Source organism: Rhipicephalus microplus, chromosome X (genome assembly GCF_043290135.1).
Source record: "Rhipicephalus microplus isolate Deutch F79 chromosome X, USDA_Rmic, whole genome shotgun sequence".
Classification (NCBI taxonomy): Eukaryota; Metazoa; Arthropoda; class Arachnida; order Ixodida; family Ixodidae; genus Rhipicephalus; species Rhipicephalus microplus.
Window position 1 is genome coordinate 380,340,441 of NC_134710.1, and position 25,187 is coordinate 380,365,627.

Sequence of the window (25,187 nt, forward strand, 5' to 3'; positions counted from 1 at the left end):
TGTCAGTGTGGATAACGTGGAATCGAGGAAAGGATACTCTCTGGTGTCCAAAAAACTGGAATACTTCTTCGGTGCGCCCTCTTTTCTGAGGGCGATCAGGGAGTGGGGGGAAGGAACTAGCCATAAGAAGAGGTTTAATTTCGGCAGCGGCGCCTGCCACCCATCATAGAGTCCTACAAGGGGACGCTGCAGGCTACAGGCCCTGCAGACGCCAGCTGTACACCCCCACTATAACCGAATATGGTGTATTCAAGGCAGGATAGCCACACAGGTTTAACCCTTGCCGCCAGGAAACACGGAAGTCAACGGAAGAGAGTAGAGGACAGGAAATATTTAAAGTAAGAGAAAAGACGAAGATGTGAGGGGGAGACAGGAAAAGGCGACTGCCGATTCCCCCAGGCGGGTCAATCCGGGGGTGCCGTCTACGTGAAGCCAGGGCCAAAGGGGTGTGTTGCCTCTGCCGGGGGGGCCTTAAAGGTCCAATCAACCAGCGTCAGCTCAACCCCCAGGATCCCCTTTTCCCCGGACACTGCAAAGCCACGCACGGCTAGGCGTGGGAGGGCGTATAAACTCCCCCGTTAGCTCGGGTCCGTGGTGTCGCTACACACCAAACGCCTACTTGCGCAGGCGCCCCTGCGGGGGAGAGCGAAATCGAAGCACTGATGTGGAAAGCAAACTGAAGAACGCATCCGTACAAGAAGTAATTCGGCGTTTCCATCTCCAACTCTATGATGAACGTAACTGGTCACGTCCTGCCATCTCCGAACTTGCTGTATGGCTGCGCGACTGAGCAGTTAGCGATACCCCAGAACGGTGTGTGGGACATGAGGGGCAAGACGTTCTACAGTGCAGCCGTGTTGAACACCTGGGCCCTGATATGCTTCACGTCAAAGCAAAGATGTGGATTTGACACATTGAACCGGTTCATTCTGAAGCTGTAAACAATGGCCCCTGACGCTGGCATGTGCATCGCTCCCCAGCCCTGCACGCATACTTATTTGATGAAGGTCGACGAGGTGGAGCCAGCGTTTCGTTATCTGAAGACCAGGTTCGCGTGTCCGAATCTCGTCATCATCGTGCTGCCCGGCAAGACGCCCATCTACGCCAAGGTCAAGCGAGTCGGAAATACGCTAATGGGTGTGGCCACGCAGTGTGTAAATTACGAAAGCCTCCTAAAGCTGAAAAAGCGGACCCTCAACAATCTGATCGTGAAGATAAATGCCAAGCTGGGCGGCATCAACTGCATTGTCAAGCCTGGAGACCGACCCCTGGTTTTCAAGGAGCCAGTTATTTTCCTCGGTGCCAGCCTCACCCACCACAGTAGTAACAGCGATTTCTCCATTGCTGCGGTATGTGCTTTGATTCTTTCCGTGTAGACGTAGGGACTGCTTTAGCCTTCTGCTAACGCATGCTGTGGCATGAACTTACGAGAAAGGTTTTTTTTATTATTCCCATAGCAATTATGTGGACTTTCGTTTAATTTCTGCGGTTGCCGTAGTTGGAGTTAATGTTTCATGCGTGCTGTTTCTCCGCTGATGTGACCGTCAGGAACACACTAGTTTTATAAACCTAAAAAATGTTTTAGACTTGTGTTGGCCTGGGGTAATAAAACTGAATTAAACTTGGGTCATTCCACCCCAAAGGTCTCCAACGTAGCACTCGACAAACATGAATTTCGCTCAGAAAAATGAAAACAAATTACAAACATATACACCAAGTTCTACAGAACTGTCCCGACATATCTTAGTGGCGATTGTTTTTTTTTTCATGCGAGTGCCATTTAAACTTAACGAAATGTTGAAAAGCCAGGAACGAAAAGACGATTTGCTATAAATGCACCATTCCACGCATTCCTTCAATATTTCCTTTCTCGCGTTTTTCGAGAATTGTTTCGTTGTTTATATCAGGTTTTGAACACTTCGACAATTTTTCACGCAAAAAAATTGTTAATCAAATCCACAAAATATTTTGACAAGACCTTTGATAAAACTAGTGTTTTACCTGTGTGGAGTGCAAAGGCCCTTAAATAAAGTTCTTAACGTAGTGAAAGCGCCACTTTGGCCCATGTTAAGCCGTCTGTTGCACAAGGTAGTCTAAGAAAAAAATAAACAGAAAAGCGCGCATGATCGAGAATCGTATAGCTTTGTCTAGATAAGCTTGATAAGACTTTTTTATTTTGCATAACGAAAAAAATTTGATCTTTAGCCCCACTGCATTGTCTTTTCCCATAGGGACAATACAAACTTGCCAAATTTGCTGCCTAAAAATGAGGTATATAGTCTATACCTAGCACATCGTTTACAATTTCTTTTGTCAGCACGTCATATTGCTTACGACACATCTAGGTAATATTAAACAGAAGTAGAATATCCAAGTGCCATTGGGTTATGCGAAAACTCTCTCAATGGTGAGTCACGTTAATTACTCAGTTGCTTACGCACATGACAGGCGGCAGTGGCGACGCGCAACTAAGCTACGAAAATCGGCTGCTGTCGTGGTATAGCAGCTGTAACGGTGCATGTTATTTGTCCGACACATCATACTTTAGCCTAAGATCTGATGTGGAAAAAATAAACATAAAACGCCAGGGCCTGCGCGGAAGGCGCGCAGTGCAGTCAACGCGAAAGTTAGAAGAGCGGCCTTTCAGATACGTTTATAAACACTCATTTTGTAACTGCTGCAAGCACACGTGCTTGATACCGGCATTAATATTTTTGGGGCACTAGGCCAGCATTCGCTATTCTATTTTTCACCATGTTTCTGAGAAGCGTGGTATCTGCTTAAATATAGTGAGGAATTTGGTGCCAATTTTTCATGCAGTGGCTGACGACAATTAGGAATTATGCCTGAAGTGGGTTTGCACCACAGTTAATGGCCGAACAAGAACAAGCTATTGTAATGGGTAGGAGCATTGGACGACCCACTCGTTACGCTACTGCACTAGCACCCAGTGGACCCGGGTTTAAGCTTCACTGTGTTATTGGTACTAGGTTTTTTCTAATTTCGCGCGATGTGGCTACGAATATTGGTGGCGGCAGACAACTATATACGGCGCTGCGCGAGACCCGAGTTGTGATCTCGTAACAGCTTTCGCGGTAAAATAGCGAGACATGTCATGTCTGTAGGGTTGCGGAAGACTTTAGGGAAGGCGTGCATTTACGTGTGTCATCCCCCTGCGTGCCAGCCACTGAGCTATGCCTGTGCTTAAAATTCCGTTGCAAACTGACCATGCTTCACTTCGGGAAAGCAGTCGGGTCAACGTGTCCAATAAAGCGTTTGGAAGCACCAAAAAACAAAATAACCAGGCGTCACACTATGCGAATTGCGTTACAGGCAGGTCGGTCACTGCATACCTTCATCCCACTGCAAATTGTCAGCCAAAACTTTTCATCATCTGGAGCCACCACACCAACAAGTGCGCACTATAAGTCTCGCAAGTGCCCCTCACTTCTCCGCACAATGACGAAAAATGACGTAGTCGGTAGTTGCCAGCTTGATCTCTGTACGCACAGAAAATTGGTCAAAGCCTTATTGAACGTTCTGATACGCTAGCACTTCCGCTCTTTTATTTTTAGTATTTTTTCAAGCGCCATTTTTCTGATCGCTTTCTTTCTGGTCTTCCGTATTTTCCCTCCCGTTATAGTGCACGGTAGCAAACCAAGTGCTACAATGCTGGTTCACCAAATTTGCTCTCTCAATTTTTTCGGTCTCTCTCTCTGTGGTGAAACAAGGTACCTATTCATCGTCTGTAAAGCATATAAGTATCCATTCGTGTATATTCTTGCGGCAAGCGACGTAGAAAAAATTATGCCTTATAGTCCTTCGTAATGAGCAGTTCTTGACGCAGTTCGTATTGTGCGACTCCTTGTCGTTATTTTACTCCTCTAGAACGGTACGTTTGCTCCGTTAACAATTATTGCTCGCCATATATGACGCCTGAATTGTGTATTTTTACGATGAAATTTCAGGCACCAACGTAGCTCTGTGGAAAACAAAAACCAGGCCTACCGCGTAAAGCGCAGCGCCATTTTTAATAATTAATGATGATTGTTAGGGTTCAACGTCCCAAAACCACGCTATGATGAGAGACGCCGTATTGGAGGGCTCCGGAAATTTCGACCTCCTGCGGTTCTTTTACGTGCACCTAAATCAAAGCACACCAGCCTCAAGCACTTTTGCCTTTATCGGAAATGCAGCCGCCGCAGCCGGTATTCGATCCCGCGACCTGCAGGTCTGCAGCCGAGTGCCCTAGCTACTAGACCACCGTGGCTCAGTAACTTTCCCCAAGTTACAGTAGTGTACAGTCAGTTCTGTAGAACTTACTGCACACTACTGTAAAATACTGCCGCAAACGTACCCACACCCCAAACCCCGTTTTCCAAGCAGTATTTGCTGCAGGCCTGTAGACGTTTTACATTCCATGAGCCCGCACTATTCTGACTTATATATTGCGCGTGAAAACGAAAAACCTTTCTAGCCTAGTATTTGGGTATTGATGAAACGTCAGTTTTCGACCTACAGCTACTCGATTGTGCCTACAGGGTGTATGTGGCCCTTTTCCTTTGGTTTGAATTAACTATCTTCATGGCTAACTGAATTTTGCAATGCTCAACTAAATTTTTATTATCATTTTTATTGTATAAATGATTCACTTGGACTATCACTGGCTCTCATGCTGGCGATCATTTTCCCCGTTCAGAGGCAGGTCGTTCCTGTACATATTGACTGAAGCCCCAGAAACAGCTCTCTCAGTGGGCGATATGCCTGCCATTGCGTCAAAACATGCCAGGCCTACCTGCACAGGAATATCTATGAGTAGCGCTCCTTGCATCTTCATTAACGACGCAAGCAGCAAAAAAATCGCGAGGACCACACCACCACCCTTCAATAGGATGAAACGTGACTGAGCCAATCAGCCTATTCTTTGCTAATCCGAAACTTTATGAAGGTACCCAGGTATTTGCTAATCCCTCATAAAGGATGTCATGGGTATACTTCGTCAACAAGCAAACCAGCGGGTTTACGAATGCGATGCCATGAGGGTTGAGATAAGTACTGAAGTGGTTTGATATTACGCAACTTCTGTATATACTTCTGACCATCCTGCGCAATGAGTTCTTGAAATATATCTCCTGGTTTTGTCTCAGCTACTGCATGACTAAAATGAATAAATTGAAAGCAGACAGGCGAAGCAACAATGGGATTAGCGAGGTCATTCCACGCCAACTCTCACACTCGCAGCGCTCTACAAAAACTAATTGTTCTGAAACAAAAAAGCTAAGAACGTTACACACACAGCTCTACAATATTTTTACGAAGCAACTTCGCTACAAAACGAAATCGGCGATCAAATGCTCATAACATTTTTTGAAAACTTTCCATAAAATGCACTTTTTTTCTGCATTGCGTATTTTGCCTGTGTGCGGCGCATAGGCGCTAAAGAAAAGAGCCTGAAGTTGGGGAAAGTTACTGAGCCACGGTGGTCTAGTAGCTAGGGCACTCGGCTGCAGACCTGCAGGTCGCGGGATCGAATACCTGCTGCGGCGGCTGCATTTCCGATAGAGGCGACAGTGCTTGAGGCTGGTGTGCTTTGATTTAGGTGCACGTAAAAGAACCGCAGGAGGTCGAAACTTCCGGAGCCCTCCAATACGGCGTCTCTCGTCATAGCGTGGTTTTGGGACGTTGAACCCTAACAATCATCATTAATTATTAAAAATGGCGCTGCGCTTTACGCGGTAGGCCTGGTTTTTGTTTTCCACAGAGCTGCATCGGTGCCTGAAATTTCATCGCAAAAATACACAATTCAGGCGTCATATCTGGCGAGCAATAATTGTTAACGGAGCAAACGTACCGTTCTAGAAGAGTAAAATAACCTCAAGGAGTCGCACAATGCGAATTGCGTCCAGAACTGCTCATTACGAAGGACTATAGGGCATAATTTTTACTACGTCGCTTGCCGCAAGAATATACACGAATGTATACTTATATGCTTTACAGACGATGAATAGGTACCTTGTTTCACCACAGAGAGAGAGACCGAATAAATTGAGAGAGTAAATTTGGTCAACCAGGATTGTAGCACTTGGTTTGCTACCGTGCACTATAACGGGAGGGAAAATATGGAAGATCGAAAAGAAAGCGATGAGAAAAGTGACGCTCGAAAAAATACTAAAAATAAAAGAGCGGAAATGCTAGCGTATCAGAACGTTCAATAAGGCTTTGACCAATTTTCCGTGTGTACAGAGATCAAGCTGGCAACTACCGACTGCGTCATTATTTGTCATTGTGCGGAGAAGTGAGAGGCACTTGCGAGACTATAGCGCGCACTTGTTGGTGTGGTGGCTACAGATGATGAAAAATTTTGGCTGACAATTTGCAGTGGGATGAAGGCATGCAGCGACCGACGTGCCCGCAACGCAATTCGCATGGTGTGATGCCTGGTTGTTTCTTTTTGGGGCTTGAAAACGCTTTATTGAACACGTTGACCCGATTCCTTTCTCGACATGAAGCCTGGTCAGTTTGCAACGGAATTTTAAGCACAGGCAAAGCTCAGTGGCTGGCACGCAGGGGGAAGACACGCATAAATGCACGCCTTTCGTAAAGTCTTCCGAAACCCTACAGACATGACATGTCTCGCTATTTTACCGCAAGAGCTGTTACGAGATCACAACTCGTGTCTCGCGCAGCGCCGTATATAGTTGTCCGCCGTCACCGGTGTTCGTAGCCACATTGCGCGAAATTAGAAAAAACCTAGTACCAATAACACAGTGGAGCTCGAACCCGGGTACGCTGGGTGCTAGCGCAGTAGCGTAACAAGTGGGTCGTCCAATGCTCCTACCCATTACAAAAGCTTGTTCTTGTTCGGCCATTAACTGGGGTGCAAACCCACTTCAGGCATAATTCCTAATCGTCGTCAGCTACTGCATGAAAATTGGCACCAAATTCCTCACTATATTTAAGCAGATACCACGCTTCTCAGAAACATGGTGAAAAATAGAATAGCGAATGCTGGCCTAGTGCCCCAAAAATATTAATGCCGGTATCAATCACGTGTGCTTGCAGCAGTTACCAAATGAGTGTTTATAAAAGTATCTGAAAGGCCGCTCTTCTAACATTCGCTGTGACTGCGCTGCGCGCCTTCCGAGCAGGCCCTGGCGTTTTATGTTTCTTTTTTCCACATCAGATATAGGCTAAAGTATGATGTGTCGGAAATGTAACATGCACCGTTACAGCTGCTATACCACGACAGCAGCCGATTTTTGTAGCTTAGTTGCGCGCCGCCACTGCCGCCTGTCATGTGCGTAAGCAACTCAGTATTTAAGGCGACTCACCATCGAGAGAGTTTTCGCATAACCCAATAGCACTTGGATATTCTACTTCTGTTTAATATTACCTAGATGTGTCGTAAGCAATATGACGTGCTGACAAAAGAAATTGTAAACGATGTGCTAGGTATAGACTATATACCTCATTTTTAGGCAGCAAATTTGGCAAGTTTGTATTGTCCCTATGGGAAAAGACAATGCAGTGGGGCTAAAGATCAAATTTTTTTCGTTATGCAAAATAAAAAAGTCTTATCAAGCTTATCTAGACAAAGCTATACGATTCTCGATCATGCGCGCTTTTCTGTTTATTTTTTTCTTAGACCACCTTGTGCAACAGACGGCTTAACATGGGCCAAAGTGGCGCTTTCACTACTTTAAGAACTTTATTTAAGGGCCTTTGCACTCCACACAGGTAAAACACTAGTTTTATCAAAGGTCTTGTCAAAATATTTTGTGGATTTGATTAACAATTTTTTTGCGTGAAAAATTGTCGAAGTGTTAAAAACCTGATATAAACAACGATACAATTCTCGAAAAACGCGAGAAAGGAAATATTGAAGAAATGCGTGGAATGGTGCATTTATAGCAAATCGTCTTTTCGTTCCTGGCTTTTCAACATTTCGTTAAGTTTAAATGGCACTCGCATGAAAAAAAAACAATCGCCACTAAGATATTTCGGGACAGTTCACAGATATGACAGTTCGGGACAGATATTTCGGGACAGATATTTCGGGACATCCTGGAGATGTCATTGCAAAGGGTAATGGGCATTGCCGTGTCTACCCAGTCTCCACTTCTGCTATAAAGCTCCGTACTAATGAGTCATTTCAGCATCATGCCCAAAAATCCAGAAGAAAGCAAGAGCAAGTGAGCCGTGGCATAAAGGCTACAAGTGTCCTCACGCTGCTGAACCACTTTGACTTTCCTACTGGCTTTGTGGTTGACTACATGCATGCTGTGTGTGGAGGTTTTGTAAAAGCTACGACGTTGCTGTGGCTAAACTCTAAGAGGTGTCGTAGTTTTAAGCTTCACCTTCACTTGAGTGAATTGAACGAGAAGCTGCTCAGCCTGCAACCAATCTGGGAAATATCAAGGCTTCCAAGATCACTGAATGACCTGAAACACTGGAAATGTGCTGACTGGCGGAATTGGTTGTTGTTTTATTCGCCAATTGTGTTGGCTGGGTATGTTCCAGAAAAGAATTACCGCCACTGGGTCTCATTCTTTGACATAATGTACTACTTGTTGAGCGATTGCGTAGCCCTTGACAGGCTCAACATTATGAAAAATGAAATGGTAAAGTTTGTCAAAGAGTACCAGGAGCTATATGGCATAACAAACATGACATACAATGGGCATCTGCTGCTTCACCTTGTTGACACAGTGAAGCATTGGGGTCCACTGTGGGCACATTCAATGTTCGGATTTGAATCTATGAATGGAAAGCTTGTGAAAATGGTCAAAGGGACCAGGTACCCCGAAAAACAGATTATTGACAAGTTCTTCCTCATGCAAGCCTTGCCTACGCTTTGGAGTAATGTTGCAAGAGAAAATGCGTACACTCAGAATTTGTTCAAGGCACAAATGAAGGGCTACAAATTGAGAAAACGATCTGTGCAGAATGGGACCACTACATTCTATGGTAAAGCAGTGCGAAGTGCGGATGGCACTCATTTTCGAAAGATGAGCATCGGAAACGTTGCATATTGCACTGCGGATCTGGACAGATCGCGAAGGGTAAATTCATTCGTCATTATCAATGGGTTGTTTGGCCGCCTTCGGGACATTAGTGTGTACTGCTCACAGGGGCATGAACAGTGTGCATGCCTAAAGGAGACAGTGCTCTCTGTTCAGGTGTACATTGTGAAGCACAACATGCTTGAGGTGTTCTGCAAGGATGAACCCTACCATTTTGTTAAAGTTGAATCTACTGCTGAAATCAAGCGTGTGTCACTTGTTTCAGTGGAAAAATGTCTTGCACTGGCTTCCGATGGGGATTTGTTTATTTGCAGAGTGAATGAAAAGTTCCTTGCTGAGGCCACGTCGAGGCTGTATGACATGGCATATCAGTGTAAAAATCGAAGTATGAGAACCACGAGGGCTCCTTTACCACCTGGCAAGAGTTTAGCGGAAAAATCTGTGATGCGTACCGCAAAGCAAGAAGCAGCTTATTTTTCATATTTGCAGCATTGTTTGCCTTACCTATACGCAGTTCTCGTCAAGTGTACATTGATTGTGTTGTTCGTGGGCTTCGTTCCCATGAATTAACGTCTAGTCATGCTAAAATTATGCCATTGCAATTTAATTAATGGTCATGGTAAAATATTATTGCACTGTACAAAATGAGCACCAAATGTGGCGATAAGTACCAAAATTTTATGGACACTATGTAGACTATGTTTTGCTTTAATCTATGATTAATCAACCTTACCTGTAATCGTTTATGAGCATTGTGAAAGATGGCTTGGCCATGTGCTTACCGATAACATGAAATATGCTAGGCATGCCGTGTCGTGACGATGGAAACCAGGTCCCAGGATTGCTGATTTGTAAAGATGCGTGCAGTGAGTACACTACTCTGAACTGCAGTTGTCCCGGGGTGTTATCTAGACATAAGTCCTCGGACGTCCTTGCTCAGCACATCATTTCCACAGGTACCGAGGGATGAGTATGGCATTAAACGTGGGCCGTATCCTCCCGCAGGATAATTTGCTGGTCGGACACAGCACTCCACGCATTCGCCCACAATGAAATGTAGCTCGAAACACCGTGGACAGCAAAAATTAAAATTGCACCACCATAATTCAGAGGCCGTACAATCTTTGCAGATTGCACCTAAATAAAATTGATTGGCAAATACATGTTTGTTGTGGGCATAAACCTCTCGTGCCAGCCTGAGAGCATCTCACAGCAAGCCAGCGTCAGGTAGAAGCAAGCTCTGGGGAGAGGGGATGTCACAGGCAGCCAGCAGGGACAGGCAAAGCGCAGTGACGTGTGCTAGCGTGCCCATGTGACCCGCCTGAGGGTAAGCGAGCACTTCGCTTGGACATGTCCGAACACGTGGTTCCGCTCTGACAAGCTGGCGTGCAGCTTTCACCAGACAAAAGGCCTGGCGGCATAGCCACGGCAGCCATACTGCCAAATAACGGCGGGCCACTGCACTCGGGGCCCCGTGGTTCTGCCACACGTGCTAGCTGGGTAAACAGGCGCCAGGGTGGCGGTTGCTCTCGATTCCCACATTGTAAAATATGAAGATTGCTTCACCCTTTAACAAAACTTTGTTTTTCGTTACTAGTGTTTGTTCTCTCCTCACACAGTTGTGCTTCAATCGCAGCATCCATACTCCCCTTGTTGATACCACTGGCATGAGGTTCTGAAGTGCTTTTCGTCTGAAGCTTTGTGACCTATTTGAATCGAGCATCGAGGTGATCGATTCAAATATCATTGTGTATTACACAGCTAAGAAGCTTAGTTCAAAATGTGCTTAGAAATTTATTTGTTTTGGTATTTATGTAGTACTTCAAAAAAGTATCACAAGTATGTCACTTTTGTGTTACATATGGCTGTTTAATGTTATGTCAACATGAAGCCTCTTATGTTTTCATTGTTTCCCATAATTAATTGATAAGCAGTGTACAGCTGAAGTCACTGCTCTAAAGTAATTACCTTTTGTGTTTCACAAATATATGCAAAGTGCTCTGCATCTGTATAGTTTTTACTTTGTTTTACTTTCTTGGATGTGGTTTATTATGGCTGTGGGGATTAGCTGTTCCTTAAATATAGTAAACTTATGGGTATCGTACGTCGAAATTGCTTAAGATATCAATCACACATGTGCTTTTCTGAATAAACTTGTTGAAAAGAAATGTTTTTTCTATTCTGTTTCTTTTAGGTTTGTTGAGAACTCAACATGCGAGATTCTATAATTGGTCATTGTTAAGAAAATGTGAACTTCAGTAGAATTTACAGCAAAATCAATCACATTTACTTTTCCAGGGCAACTCGCAGCAAATTTTTCTCCCTTGTCAGGGTGACAGTTGTTAGCTGTTTGCTTTGCATGGTGCACCTTTAACAAATAGTATGCCCATGGGTTAAAAACTATTGAGGTATGTGAAGCCTTAACACTTAGTCAAAACCATCCATCACGAGAAGCACCTTGTTCTTATGTCCACACTTGCTTCCTCTTTAACTAATGTCTCTTACTCTCTTCACTCCTGCCCTTATATTGGTCAAACTGCTGCTTCGTCTTTTCTCTGTATGTATATTACAATTAATAAGGTTAATTTACACCACACGACATAATTGTATATGTATGTATGCATATATAAGCACTCTGCATCCATGGCATGGAGTAAGAAAAATGGAAATTTCAATATGAATCAATATCGACCTCGATTTGTTTGCCTACATATCAGCAAAGGAATCTTATTTGACAATTCATTATCAGAAAAAGTAAGGAAGACTCATCTTCGCACTGTTCGGCATGCATGTTTGGGGTCCGACGTTCTAACACGCAACAAAAAATTAACTTGTGGTCTGCTTGCCAAGAAAAAACAAAAACAAATGATGGCTGTAGCACCTGAATTGAATATCTGAGTTTCATCAAGATAATTATGAAAAATTCTTGTAATTTATATTCCTATATGCTAGTGTGAGATTACATCTGCACTGTGTTTGTACACATCAGTGAATGCTTTAGGAAGCTTTAATATGTATCGTTACCAAGTGACCTTCCAAAAGAGGAGCCGAAATGATGAAAAGATTGAAAAAGAATTGATATCTCGTGAATAAAATGAATAATCATGGTATGTGATATACCAAAGAATGTCCAAGTTGAAAAAGGACATGACTAAAGCTAGGTTAACATTATAGTCGCGCTCATAGCTTGACAGTGCAAGTGGGTGGACAGTCAAAAAATAAAAAAAGTGATCAGAATTGCATATTAGTGTCAGTAAATCACACAAGCTGGGTTGCAATAGCGATGATGAGAGCCATGATGATGAACCTAGAATGATTAAGGCATGAGTTGAGTCAGCAGAGCATGAAAATGATGCCTGGTAAGTTTTAACAACTGTGAAGCTGGTTGTGATGGTTGTATAGAAAGGTACAGGTCAAATAATGGGATAAGAGTTATAGCCATGTTCACTAGATGACCGTGACTCAGCAAAAATGGTTGCAACTTCAAAAGTGGATCAATGGGTTTGGACATTGATACTAAGACAAAGAGATGCTGAAAAGGTATGGCAAAATCACAGTCGTGATTAGTAGCGTAGCCAGGAATTTTTTAGGGCGGCCGGGGCTCAACGATAATTTGTGTATGTTTGTGCATGGGTTTCTATGTGTGCGTGCATATATTCTCATGCAAAATTGAACATTTTAGGGGTGGTTTGAAGACTCCCCCATACCCCCTGGCTGTGCCCCCAGTCATGATTATGACACAGGAAAAAGTAGTTAGCACTCGGAACGAGGTGAAATGCGTTCCAGAGGTGTGCACAGAGTTGTCCTTCGAGGGGGGTGGGGGGTGTACGATATAAGTATTGCTATACAGTGCCTCCCCCCCGCTCAACCTCCTCCCTCTGGCACTGAGGCCATTTCTGTCAAAACGCGACGCTGTGTAAAAATATGCAGCAAAATTTGCCGCCCCATTAATGTCTGAACCAGAGGCGCATCCAAGGGGTGGCGCAGCGGGCCCGTGCCCCCCCCCCACCCCCGAACTTTTTTTCTCAATGTGGTACAGAGCACAAAATGACACTCGACCACACCTTCCTGTCCGGACCCCGTGTTGGATCAATTGAATAGGCATGATAAACCACATAGTTCAAATCAGACAGCTAAATATTACTCAAAACAAGTTGGTCGAAATTATATATCTCCTCGACGTGATATGTACTCAAACTCCACGGGTTTCAAACCCCATGGGGTTCAAACCCCGAACCTCTGGATCCAGAGGTTCGGGGTTTGAACCCCTTGGTCCATATTTGACTAAGAAAAGTCTATAGGCTTCAACCTTCGTGTACATCTCTTAAGCGATATAGCTAACTTCTAGGAAATATTTCGCACAAAAATTAGGATCATATACTGAGTATTCTCTGCTAAGTGGCTGCTGTGAACTTAATGTTAAATGTCTTTAGTGTTTATACATCAGGTTTACATGCTGAAAATCTGCGTAGTTTTTTCTGCATAATTTGTGAAGTGTATTCTCTTTTAAGTGCCTGCTGCCATCTTGATGATAAAAGTCACTAGCTCTCGAGTTTATGATTACATTCTGATGTGTCATCAAAAACATATCAAGATGTAATCAGAAATTCAAGAACCATTTTTGTAAGGGCAAAGTGGCGCTTTCACTAGGTTAAGGTTTTTATTGAAGGGCCTTTGCACTCCACACAGGGAAAACACTAGTTTTATCAAAGGTCTTGTCAAAATAATTTGTGAATTGAATAACGATTTTTTGCGTGAAAAATTGTCGAAGTGTTCAGAACCTGATTTAAACAACGAAACAATTCTCGAAAAACGCGAGAAAGAAAATATTGAAGGAACGCGTGGAACGGTGCATTTATAGCAAATCATCTTTTCGTTACGGGCTTTTCAACATTTGGTGAAGTTTACATGGCACTCGCATGGAAAAAAACAATCGCCACTCAGATAGTTTGCGAAAGTTCTGTAGAACTTGGTGTATATGTGTGTAATTTTTTTCCATTTTTCTGAGCGAAATTCACGTTTGTCGAGTGCTACATTGGAGACCTTTGGGATGGCATGACCCAGGTTTAATTTAGTTTTATTACCCCATGCCAACACAAGTCTAAAACATTTTTTAGGTTTATAAAACTAGTGTGTTCCTGACGGTCACATCAGCGGAGAAATAGCACGCATTAAACATTCACTCAAACTACGGCAACCGCAGAAATTCATCAAAAGTCCACATAATTCCTATAGGAATAATAAAAAAACCTTTCGCGTAAGTTCATGCCACAGCATTCGTTAGCGGAAGGCTAAAGCAGTCCCTACGTCTACACGGAAAGAATCAAAGCACATACCGCAGCGATGGAGAAATCGCTGTTACTACTGTGGTGGGTGACGCTGGCACCGAGGAAAATAACTGGCTCCTTGAGAACCAGGGGTCGGTCTCCAGGCTTGACAATGCAGTTGATGCCGCCCAGCTTGGCATTTATCTTCACGATCAGATTGTTGAGGGTCCGCTTTTTCAGCTTTAGGAGGCTTTCGTAATTTACACACTGCGTGGCCACACCCATTAGCGTATTTCCGACTCGCTTGACCTCGGCGTAGATGGGCGTCTTGCCGGGCAGCACGACGATGACGAGATTCGGACACGCGAACACGCGAACCTGGTCTTCAGATAACGGAACGCTGGCTCCACCTCGTCGACCTTCGTCAAATAAGTATGCGTGCAGGGCTGGGGAGAGATGCACATGCCAGCGTCAGGGGCCATTGTTTACAGCTTCAGAATGAACCGGTCCAATGTGTCAAATCCATATCTTTGCTTTGACGTGAAGCATATCAGGGCCGAGGTGTTCAACACGGCTGCACTGTAGAACGTCTTGCCCCTCATGTACCACACACCGTTCTGGGGTATCGCTAACTGCTCAGTTGCGCAGCCATACAGCAAGTTCGGAGATGGCAGGACGCGACCAGTCACGTTCATCAGAGTTGGAGATAGAAACGCCGAATTACTTCTTGTACGGATCCATTCTTGAGTTTGCGTTCCACACCAGTGCTTTGATTTCGCTCTCACGCTCCGGGGCGGACGTCCCGCTTGCCTGCACCACAATAGAGCAACGATTCAAGCCTGCCCAGGAAAGCATCTCTGCACGCCTGTTGCTGAAAACATGCACTGCTCATATGGTACAGCATTGCTACTCACTCGTATGAGTTTAGCTGTCTGCGCATTTGTCAGCCTCTTCCTGCACTTCTGGCCAGGTTCGATGTCACACAATGCGAAGGGCAGGAACGCTTTCCTCTTCTCTGGGCCTACCAGAAGGCAGGGGAGCTCCGGGTATCTGCACAGACGCGTTCACCGCTCTAAACGAATGATCCAGCCCATGATGATACAAAGCACCCGGGTTAGCGGTGTAACCACCAAATTCTTAATGGCACTTGAGGTCGGATAATGAACAGAATAATCTTCGACCGACCTACTTCGCGCGCTAGTTATTGCTGTGGGATCGCACACGAATGAGATGACACTTGACTGTTACAACATTTTGTACACTGTTGCCAAATACTGAGCACTTGAAGTGCAAATCTGACACAACCATACGAAGTCCATAAATAAACGCCAGAAAGAAGGCTATTTGCAGATGTTTAGTAGAAGCTCTGTAGCAGAGAAGGAAAAAAATTAAAGTAGACAAAACCGTATCAAGGTTCTGCCCAAAGAGTGAAGAACATCATTATCATCAGCCTGGCTACGCCGACGCAGGGCAAAGGCCTCTCCCATATTCCGCCAATCAAACTGGTCTTGTGCTTTTTGCTACCACGCTATACCTGCGAACTTTTTTTATTATCATCGGCCCACCTAACTTTCTGTCTCCCCCTTCGTGCGTTTGCCTTGTTCGGGAATCCAGTCAGTTCCCCTTAATGATCAGCGGTTATCCTACCTACGTGCTGCGTGCCTGGCCCCATGTCCAGTTTTTGAGCACCTCAACTATCATATCTCTAACCCTGGTTTGTTCCCTCACACACTTTGCTTTCTTCTTGCCTCTTAAGGTTACAACTATAAGGTCCTTTTTTATCGCTCGCTGCACGTTCTTCAATCTAAGCTGAACCATATTTGCAAGCCTCCGGGTTTCTTCTCTGTAGGCAAGAACCGGCAAGATGCAGCTGTTATATAGCTTCCCCTTCAGGGTTATTGGCAGGTTATCATTCATGATTTCAGAATGCTTGCCGATTGTGATCCACCCCACCCTTACTGCTCTCGTTATTTCATTCTCCGCGGTTACTACCTGTCCTGAGTAGACATATTCCTTTACAGCTTCCAGCATCTTTACACCTATCGCAAAGCGCTGTTTTCTGCTGAGTCTGTTGCATATTACTTTAGTTTTGTACATGTTAATTTTCATATCTACTCTTATGCTTTCCGTGTCGAGTTAAGTAATCGCGAGCTGTAGATTGCTCCCCGAGTTACTCATTGAGGCAATGTCATCAGCGACATTCCAGGTTACTGAGATACTACCTATTAACTTTGATTCCTAACTCTTCCCAGTCTAGGGCCCTGAATACCTCCTATAAGCACGAGGTGAACATCTTGGAGGGATCGTTCTTCTTGTTTTACACCCTTCTTTGTTGGGATTCTCTCACTTTTTTTATCAAAACTGAGGATGGCTGCGGAGCCACTGTAGATTTCTTCCTGTAGTTTTAGGTAGGGTTCTTCCATGCCCTGGTTCCGAACTGTCTGCACGACTAGTGATAAGGCTGGAAAATTCGACGGCACATGAATAAATGCCGACGCGCTTCACCACTCGACAGATTATCATCGCGATGTTCGCCACTGTCGATGCACAGCGGGCATTGCTTGCTGCATTTGTCACCTTCGGTTTACCGGCCCCAAGTTCGGCCACGCTGACTACTGCCTTCGTTGACGTCACGAACCCGTCACAACTGTTTTTAGGAACAAAAATTAAGCAGGTCCCACGTACCTGGGAACCGGCGTTATGCGAAGCATGTGGAATGAAGATGATCGTGTTAAAGTTTTTTTCCTTGAGCGACACGTCATGAAATGACGCCAAATATGTGTACAAATGTTGCACGCACAGACATATGTTGAAGAGTTGCAGATGTTTATTTGACCAGTTGTTTGCAGTTTCGCAACGATGACAAATAGCACATGCGTATTAGCAACACCAGCAGTTGATATGAAGCACTGATGTTCGCGAGTATGCTGGATATATAAATCAACTTCAGCGCATGGCAACTAACCACAATTGACGTTAACCCGATGAGACGGCTATATCAATGGAGCACATACGTAATGTTTATAAAATTGGGTAGGCGGCACTGCAACCACAATTGACGTTTCACGAAGGTAAGTGTCAATTTTAAATGTAGTAGCGAGACGTGGCGTAGCTTTGTGGTAAAATGCTTCATTGACACGCAGAATGCTTGGGTTCGATTCCAGCTGGAACCCCCGACACTTATTCTTTGAATTCGTCGGGTCGACGCTACCGATGTTGGGTATTTCTTAACGCTGACGCGTTAAAATTGCCGTTAAAGAACCCCAGGGGGTCGAAATTTCCGGAGCCCTCCACTACGGCGTCTCTCATAATCATACGGTTGTTTTGGGACGCTAAACCCCACATATCAATCAATCTCTTCCAAGGTTGTTGTACATTACTTTCGTTATCTTCCGATTAACTCATTCTGATACTTCCGGATTCACAGATTTCGAAGAGAAGGTACTATGAATCTTTTCCTCAATGCCGTGAACCTGCGACAAGGTAAGATGAAGAGGTGCCTTTATTCTTGAGAAGCTGTCAAACTGAGGTCTGATATGCTTTTTCCTAATGTCGGTGTGCGGAAGCTTGCGATTAAGATGTATGCTGTGAGCGGGAGAACACGAATGTTTGCACGAAAAGCGTCCAAAGAATCGGCCCTATCATTCAAACACAAACCTTCGTGGCCTTATGCTCAAATTAAATTATTACATTGAACGTCTCTAATAACTAGTACTTTAAAGAGCTGTAGTAGAGGCGTTCTACCTGATGAGTAACGAGAAGAAAGAGCACAGAAGTAATGAGTCCGTGAAAATTGCAACTACTACTATTCAACTACTTATCTTTCGTAAAGCTAATATTAGGGCTATAAATTCTCCTATAACAACAGGAATAAAATCAGGCACTCGTAATGAAGGCCACTTGAGATCAGGGCAAAATATTCCTCTGCCAGCTCTGACCTCACATTGCGATTTCTTTGATCTGAAGTGGGCGCCGCGGGCAGGCAAATATTGCGCTGTACGCCATGGCAATAAAAAAAATTCAGGGGGAGGGGGAAGGCATGGGCCCGGCGTCGCAACTGGGACTTATATATATATATATATATATATAAAGAGAGAGAGAGAGAGAGAGAAAGAGAGAGAAAGAGAGATAATCTGTTAGATCTCATTAATATTGCGTAAAACACGAAAAACGAGCCCTTCAGTATACACTTGTTTCCCCTATATATATATATATATATATATATATATATATATATATATATATATATATATATATATATATATATATATATATATATATATATATATATATATATATATATATATATATATATATAGGGGAAACAAGTGTATTGGGTATCTCTGTAAATTTAAACGTGGGAGTCTCAGTCAGCGCCACTAGTAGCCATGGCGGCGAGTGTGGCACCCTCTTTATGAGCCTGTTTGGCGTCACGTAGCACGTGAACTTATTAACTGGCAGCTGACCAATAGCCCCCCGTATACAACCTAATGACACCAAGTCTGCCAGTACGAGACCCTCCCTAATGAATAAGGGAAACAAGTGTATACTTAAGGGCTCGTTTTTAGTGTTTTACACAATATTAATGAGATATAACAGACACTAATGCCAAGGAAGGTATAGGGGATGTTATTAGGACAATTCTAATGTAAATGATAAAACAGAAAAGTGGGTGGAAGGATACTTGCCGTGGGCAGGATCCCAACCTGCGACCATCGAATGACGCGTTCGATGCTCTAACCACTGAGCTATCGCACCTTTTTTTCATTACCTGTTTTTCTTTACAGGTGTTCACACAGAAACATGAATGATAAAATACACTTGGACCAATATTTGATCCGAAGTGCTCACATTAAATTTTTTCAGGTTGCACAATTCCTATATCATTGTTAGCCAGCTGGGAGGTTCTTTTTATACACTTCAGTGATGTACCGCATATTTGCAATGAAGTTCTCCCGGACAGGACGTATGTTCTGGTCAAGATGTCTGTAAGCCATTGGGGTCTGCCAGATGCTGTGAAAGCTAATTAACATAACCATGTCGTATGGTATGCCGTGGTCATCATCCACACAGAGAAAACGAATGCCATGACTTGTAATTGGGAGATCTTTTTTCAATGTTCTTTGAAGGATGTCCCAATGAAAGACAGCGTCCCAGCAATGAATAAATACATGGTCTATTGTCTCAGCTGTTTTACAAAGGAAATTAATTAGTTGTCCATGGTAGATCGATTTCCTTGTCCGCTAGCCACTTCTTTACGGGGAAAGTCCCAGAATACAATTTAAAAAAGAAAGTTTTTGCCCCTGCTTTTACTTTCATCCTTTTGACCCTTTTCAAAACGTCCGTTCCGGGTCCTTCATTGAACATAGATCTGTACAAAGATGTCGGAAACAAGACATCACGGAGATTCCTGTACAGATTTTTTCGCCTAACAGTGGCAAGATATTCCAGCTAAAAGCGCACTTTCAAAAACTAAAAAGACTGTATATCGTCTCTCAAAAAAACCAGTCACATATCGGCACATATCACTGTTTGTAGACACAACAAAATCTGGGATGCGTGATGACAGCCTTACTTTTATCACTGTTTGCAGAAATTTGTTTCTTTGATCGTGAAGGAAAATAAACCGAGAGACAACTTGTCTAATAAATAAATGACATAAACCGAGTACGCCATTGCTAACGGACTGGAATAAATTAGACCAGCTTGTACGCTCCCACGGCGATTTCCACACAAACACAGCAAAAATCCTGTGCAACTTCTGTACATTAACGCGTGACATAGAGATAACTTGCATGACTTACCAGATTTTTTATATCAAAAACATGTTGCATACAGTCGCACGTGCGAATATAGACAGATCCCGACCACCCCAGGCATTTGTTTTTTGCCTGAGGGTTTCACCTTCACCTTTCGAGTAATCCGTGTTGTCGCGATAGCTGTCCAAGGGTACACCGAGATACCTCATGGGTTTGCTTTCCCATTTTATGTTAAGGTACAACTCCGGCCTCACATCCCGATTGCTGTACCAAAAGGCAGTTGTTGTACGCCAGTTAATTACACTGCCCGTCATGTCACAAAATTTATTTGCCATGTAAACGACTTCACATACACTTTGTCTATCTTGGCAGAGTACAGCCACACCGTCAGCATATGCGAGTAGTTTTATCTCCGTGTTCTGTAACCGAAAGCCTTGCACACTTGAGTTTTGAATGATTGATAAGCAAAAGGGCTCTAGGTAGAGGGCGAATAACAATGCTGAGGCCGAGCATCCCTGTCTGATAGAACTTAGTATTTCAATTTCTTCACTGAGCTGCTTATTGACTATCAACTGCTTTACACACTGTGAATATGCCATCTTCAAACCATAAAAAATTACGTCACCAACTCCCACATGCTTCAAACACTGAACAATACTTCATGGGAGACACGGTCAAAAGCTTTCTGTAAATCCATCTGCATGATTGCTATTCGTTCTTCAAAGGCGTCACAAATCTCTAGTACACTTCTCACTATATGTATGTTCGTTGTGATGCTGCGACCCTTTAAGCCACATGTCTGGTGTGTCCCTACAATTTTTTCAATGATGTTCTGAATTCTCCTGGCTAAAACCTTCATGAATATTTTATAATCAGTGTTCAAAAGACTGATAGGTCGATATAACGTTACAAATTGAAGTTTGCTGCTATCAAATGTCTTCGGAATGAAGGCAGTATGCGCCTGCGTGTAAGGGCGTGGCAGTTTTTTTTTCTTTTTGTATGCTTCTACGATAGCGATAGCTACGATAGCGTATAGCGCAACTGCCACGTCTTCTTTATAAACTTTATAAAACTCCGCTCCGATTCCATCTGGGCCGGGCGTCTTGCCTGTACTTAGGTCATCAATAGCTTTTGTTATTTCCTGTTCGCTGGTAAGAGCCCCTATTATTTCTCGTGTATCGGCGTCAAGCTTTGGCATCGTATAAAAAAAGATATCACTAAAACCCGTGGACATCGGTACTCGTTTTCCGAGCAGATTGCGATAATGGTCCACGAACGCCTCCATTATCTGACCTTTTTTATTCGTCAGTCTGTCATTGCATAATATTTATTTGGTTTCATTTCTTTTTGCCTATTTTTTTTCGTCACCCAAAGCTCGTTTTGTGGGTGTCTCACCTATCCAAAGTGTTTCACTTCTAGCTCTTATTATAGCGCCTTTATACTTCTCTTTATCTAAAATCTCCAGTTTGTTTTTAGTATCTGTTATTTCATTGATAAAGGAGCTAGGTTTCAGAGTTTCTACCTGCAAGAGCACTTGTAATTGCCTTCGAAGGTTCTTTTCCGCCTGTTTCTTCTCGAATTTATTTTTGTAGATCGTTCTATCGCATTCATTTTAACCTCTTGTTTGAAAAATTCCCACTTTGTTTCCCAGTCATCTTTTTCATTACCGTAGAGTTTCGTGAGGGCTTCGGTTACATCTTTACCATAAGATTCATCTTTCAAGATATGGCTGTTAGTTTCCACAAGTGCCAGTTAAGTTTCGGAGTCCTGTCTTTAGCGCCAAGTGTGAAACTAATCATACAGTGGTCGTTGAAAGACACTGGTGTAACAACATATTCATCACAGCACATAATAAGGTCCAGTGATATGTACTCTCTGTCTAAACGTGCGTGGCTTATACCATGAAAGTGAGTAAATTGAACACTGCAATTAGTCATACATAAACCAACATCCAGGCCATTTTCTGCAATCATCTCATTTAAGAACACTGCGCTTCTATGAAATGACTGGGCCGGCTTGGCGCGTTCCTCCTTTCTACAAACACAGTAAAAATCACCAAAAAGGACTACATATTTGTCACATTCCAGTAAGTTACTTATTTCTTCAAAGAAAACTTTGCTTTCACTGTCTTGGTTCGGAGCATAAACGCATATGACGCGCCATTCGAAATTCAAGAAAGAAAAATCACACACTACGTAGCGTTCTTTATCGCTGCTTGCTACACTTTCAACAACGCCTCTCGATCGTCATATGAAGAGCGCACACCCTCCTGATAACCCATCAGCATGGGATACACAGATGTTATACAATGAAAGAAAAGGTAACGTCATATGATCGGTATCTTTCTCTGTCGCTATTTTAGTTTCCTGCACAGCAATCACATCCAAGTCATGCTCCGAAAACAGCCTACTCAACTGGTACTGCCGCCTTCTTGAAGCTAATCCGCGTACATTTAAGCTGGCAAAACGCATTGCTCTTTTAAGGTTCAGGCTCATTTTTTTTTAAATACAAGTAGCTGCTCACCATACCGTCTTAGCCAAACTCCGCCTATTTAGTGGTCCGGTGCACCTTGGTAGAAGGCGACACATAATGTGTTGTCAAGAGGCCGGTTTTCCCACCCTCTTTTCCCCTTCCGTTATATTATGTTTGACCACCAGTCGCTGCCTCCGAAGGAGAGCTGCTTTCGATGGTGGTTCTTGATTGCTCATATCACATGATTCTGTTGAGGCTGCGTCTCGTGGTCGTTTTCCTCCCGTACCAGGTTCCTCGGCGTCGTGCCACTCCATGGCACCAACCTCGGCAGTTTCCTGGACAGTTTGAGTAGATGATTCGCTCTCATCTGTTGCAGCGGTTGCGTCGTTTAAAACATCAGTCTCTTTTGCGCTCGTCAATGATTCTGCGGCCGCTTGCATACACGCAGGTTCACTTGTTTTTCCTGCTTGTTTCACATCCATCACGCCTCCTGTACTGTATGTTTTTTTCCGCAAAAGTCACCTGTGATTTCGCCGATGCATCCGCAATAGGTTGCATTCCCCCACCGTCAGTTGACCTTGGCGGTTCTTTCTGAAATCGCGTCATGCCTGTTTCACTAGGTGTTTTTCCTTCACAAGCCGTTTTTGATTTCACCGATTCTTCTGCTTTGGCCTCGTCCATAGTGAGTTCGGATTTATACATGCTCCCGGTGTTCAGTGTAGCTGCTGCATACGTCTTCGTGCAGTTCCCAGGGGCGTGTCCAAAACGCTTGCAAGTGTCACGCCGCGGGACTCCACAGTCCCTCTTAATGTGGCCAATCTGCTGGCAGCGCAAACACCACGGTGCTCTTCCGGTTGCCACAATAAGTGCGCGCTCTCCTCCAACTCGTAACTGGTGAGGTATATCGTCCAGCGTAACGTTAGCCTTCAGCCGGAGCGTCACGGTTGAAGTCATGGTATTCTACTGCGTGTAGCCGTCAATTCGCCACTTATCCATTCCTACGTCAAGCACCGTCCCGTAGGGGGTCAGTGCATTTAGTACGTCCTCTTCTCGTACGTGGTAGAGCAACCAATGCAACTTTAGACGGACGTCGCGGTAGCTTGGGTCCATTATCATGCATCTGAGGCCTTTCACAGTCAATTGCGGATCAGTTAAAAGTTTCTTTACACCTTCAGGGCTTCTGCACGTCACTGCCTACACGTGGTTCATTTGATAAGCGCCGAGCGCAAGAGCCTCGGTGGGCTCAACACGTCGAAAAAGGGCTCGCGAAAGTATTCCGCGTGATAAGGTCTTCCATTTACATCCGCATGCAGAAAAACAGTGTTGTGAACCACATACCCATTTGGCAGAGGGGGCAAAATAACAGCATAATCCGGGGGCATTTCAATCCTGGAACCGCGGCTAAGCTGAGCCGCCGATGCTGCTCCTACGGAGCTCATGATACACACGTCCGCACGCTTTCGCAACCGGAAGTGGAATCCTCCACTGAGCTATCGCACCGGCCTTCCCTCCATCCATAGAGTTTCCAACAATACTTACTAGAGGGAACTCTGGCGCTAGTGTCTATGGAAGCTGCAACGCATGGCGCTTCAATGAGCATGGGAATGGTGGGTAGTACACACATTTGTCTAATCTTTGTACTTCTGGCCTGCCTTTGGCTCCGTATATGTTCGTGTGGCTTGGAGCTGTTTTCTTACGAAACAAGTATTAGCAAATGTTCAGCGGTTAAGCTTCACCATTTTATTTTTAAGACTTACTTTCCAAATTGGCTCACGAAGTTCAAAAGGGTTCTATCTTTCTTTCAAAACAAAACCGAAACACAGCAATAAACGGAGCCGCAAGTACAATTCGCCACCCGCAAGTACGAAGTCTAGGCAAATGTGTGTACTACCTATCATTCCCATTGTCGCTGAACGATAGCAATGCCAGAGTGCCCTCTAGTTAATTTTGAGAAACTCTATGCCTCCATCCAATTTTTGGGGTGTTTATATGTGAATTCAGAAGTATGGATGGATGGATGGATGGATGGATGGATGGATGGATGGATGGATGGATGGATGGATGGATGGATGGATGGATGGATGGATGGACGGATGGACGGATGGACGGACGGACGGACGGACGGACGGACGGATGGATGGATGGATATGGCTGTACCCTTTAGATCGGGCGGTGGCTAGCGCCACCAAGCCGTTATACTTAATGAACCAAAAACTAGATTTCTTTTTTTCTTTTAAGTAGTGAGGTTGAGGATTGGTACTTTGCAGTAAAGGATTTCATTTTCACTCATGCCTTGACTTTACCCACCAATCAGATAACCTCCTTCTGGTTAATTATACCCGCCTAAAGTCTATTTTGCCCTCACTGTCCCTAAACCACAGTGCTTTGAAAAACTCTGCGCCATCATCCTGAACTATAGGGTGAAGCCCTTTACAGAACATTATCAAGTGTTCGGCTGTTTCTTCTTCCTCTCCACACGCACTGCATACCGTGTCTACCCCTTCGTATTTGGCCCGATATGTCTTGGTTCGCAATCCTGCCGTCCTGGCCTCAAACAGTAGAGAACTACCCCGAGTATTATCATAGATCCTTTCCTTGGCAATTTGCTGCTTGAAAGTTCGCTAGATATCTAGTGCGGACTTCTTAATTATGCCAATTCTCCTCAT

The 25,187-nt window shown here is 44.1% G+C and overlaps 1 protein-coding gene and 1 pseudogene across 1 annotated transcript; one reads left to right on the forward strand and one right to left on the reverse strand.

Moving 5' to 3' along the window:
- The first annotated feature begins 799 nt into the window (after nt 1-799).
- On the forward strand, nt 800-1,377 carry LOC142777321 (protein argonaute-4 pseudogene; annotated as a pseudogene).
- A 13,037-nt stretch (nt 1,378-14,414) lies between these two features.
- Nucleotides 14,415-23,994, reverse strand: LOC142777322 (protein argonaute-1-like). The gene is made up of 3 exons (XM_075881621.1): nt 23,860-23,994; nt 15,205-15,340; nt 14,415-15,100 (listed from the first exon to the last, which is right to left on the reverse strand). Exons 1-3 carry the CDS (start codon nt 23,958-23,960, stop codon nt 15,011-15,013), a joined length of 327 nt encoding a protein of 108 aa, XP_075737736.1. The 5' UTR covers nt 23,961-23,994; the 3' UTR covers nt 14,415-15,010.
- Nucleotides 23,995-25,187: the final 1,193 nt, after the last annotated feature.

What these genes read in the sequence shown, in the direction of transcription:
- LOC142777322 (XM_075881621.1), bottom strand. Translation starts at nt 23,960, where the DNA reads ATGAGCTCCGTAGGAGCAGCATCGGCGGCTCAGCTTAGCCGCGGTTCC. An exon ending in TTGCCCCCTCTGCCAAATGG is followed by an intron (nt 15,341 to 23,859) that starts GTATGTGGTTCA and finishes GCGTCTGTGCAG; the next exon opens with ATACCCGGAGCTCCCCTGCC. An exon ending in AGACAGCTAAACTCATACGA is followed by an intron (nt 15,101 to 15,204) that starts GTGAGTAGCAAT and finishes ATTGTGGTGCAG; the next exon opens with GCAAGCGGGACGTCCGCCCC.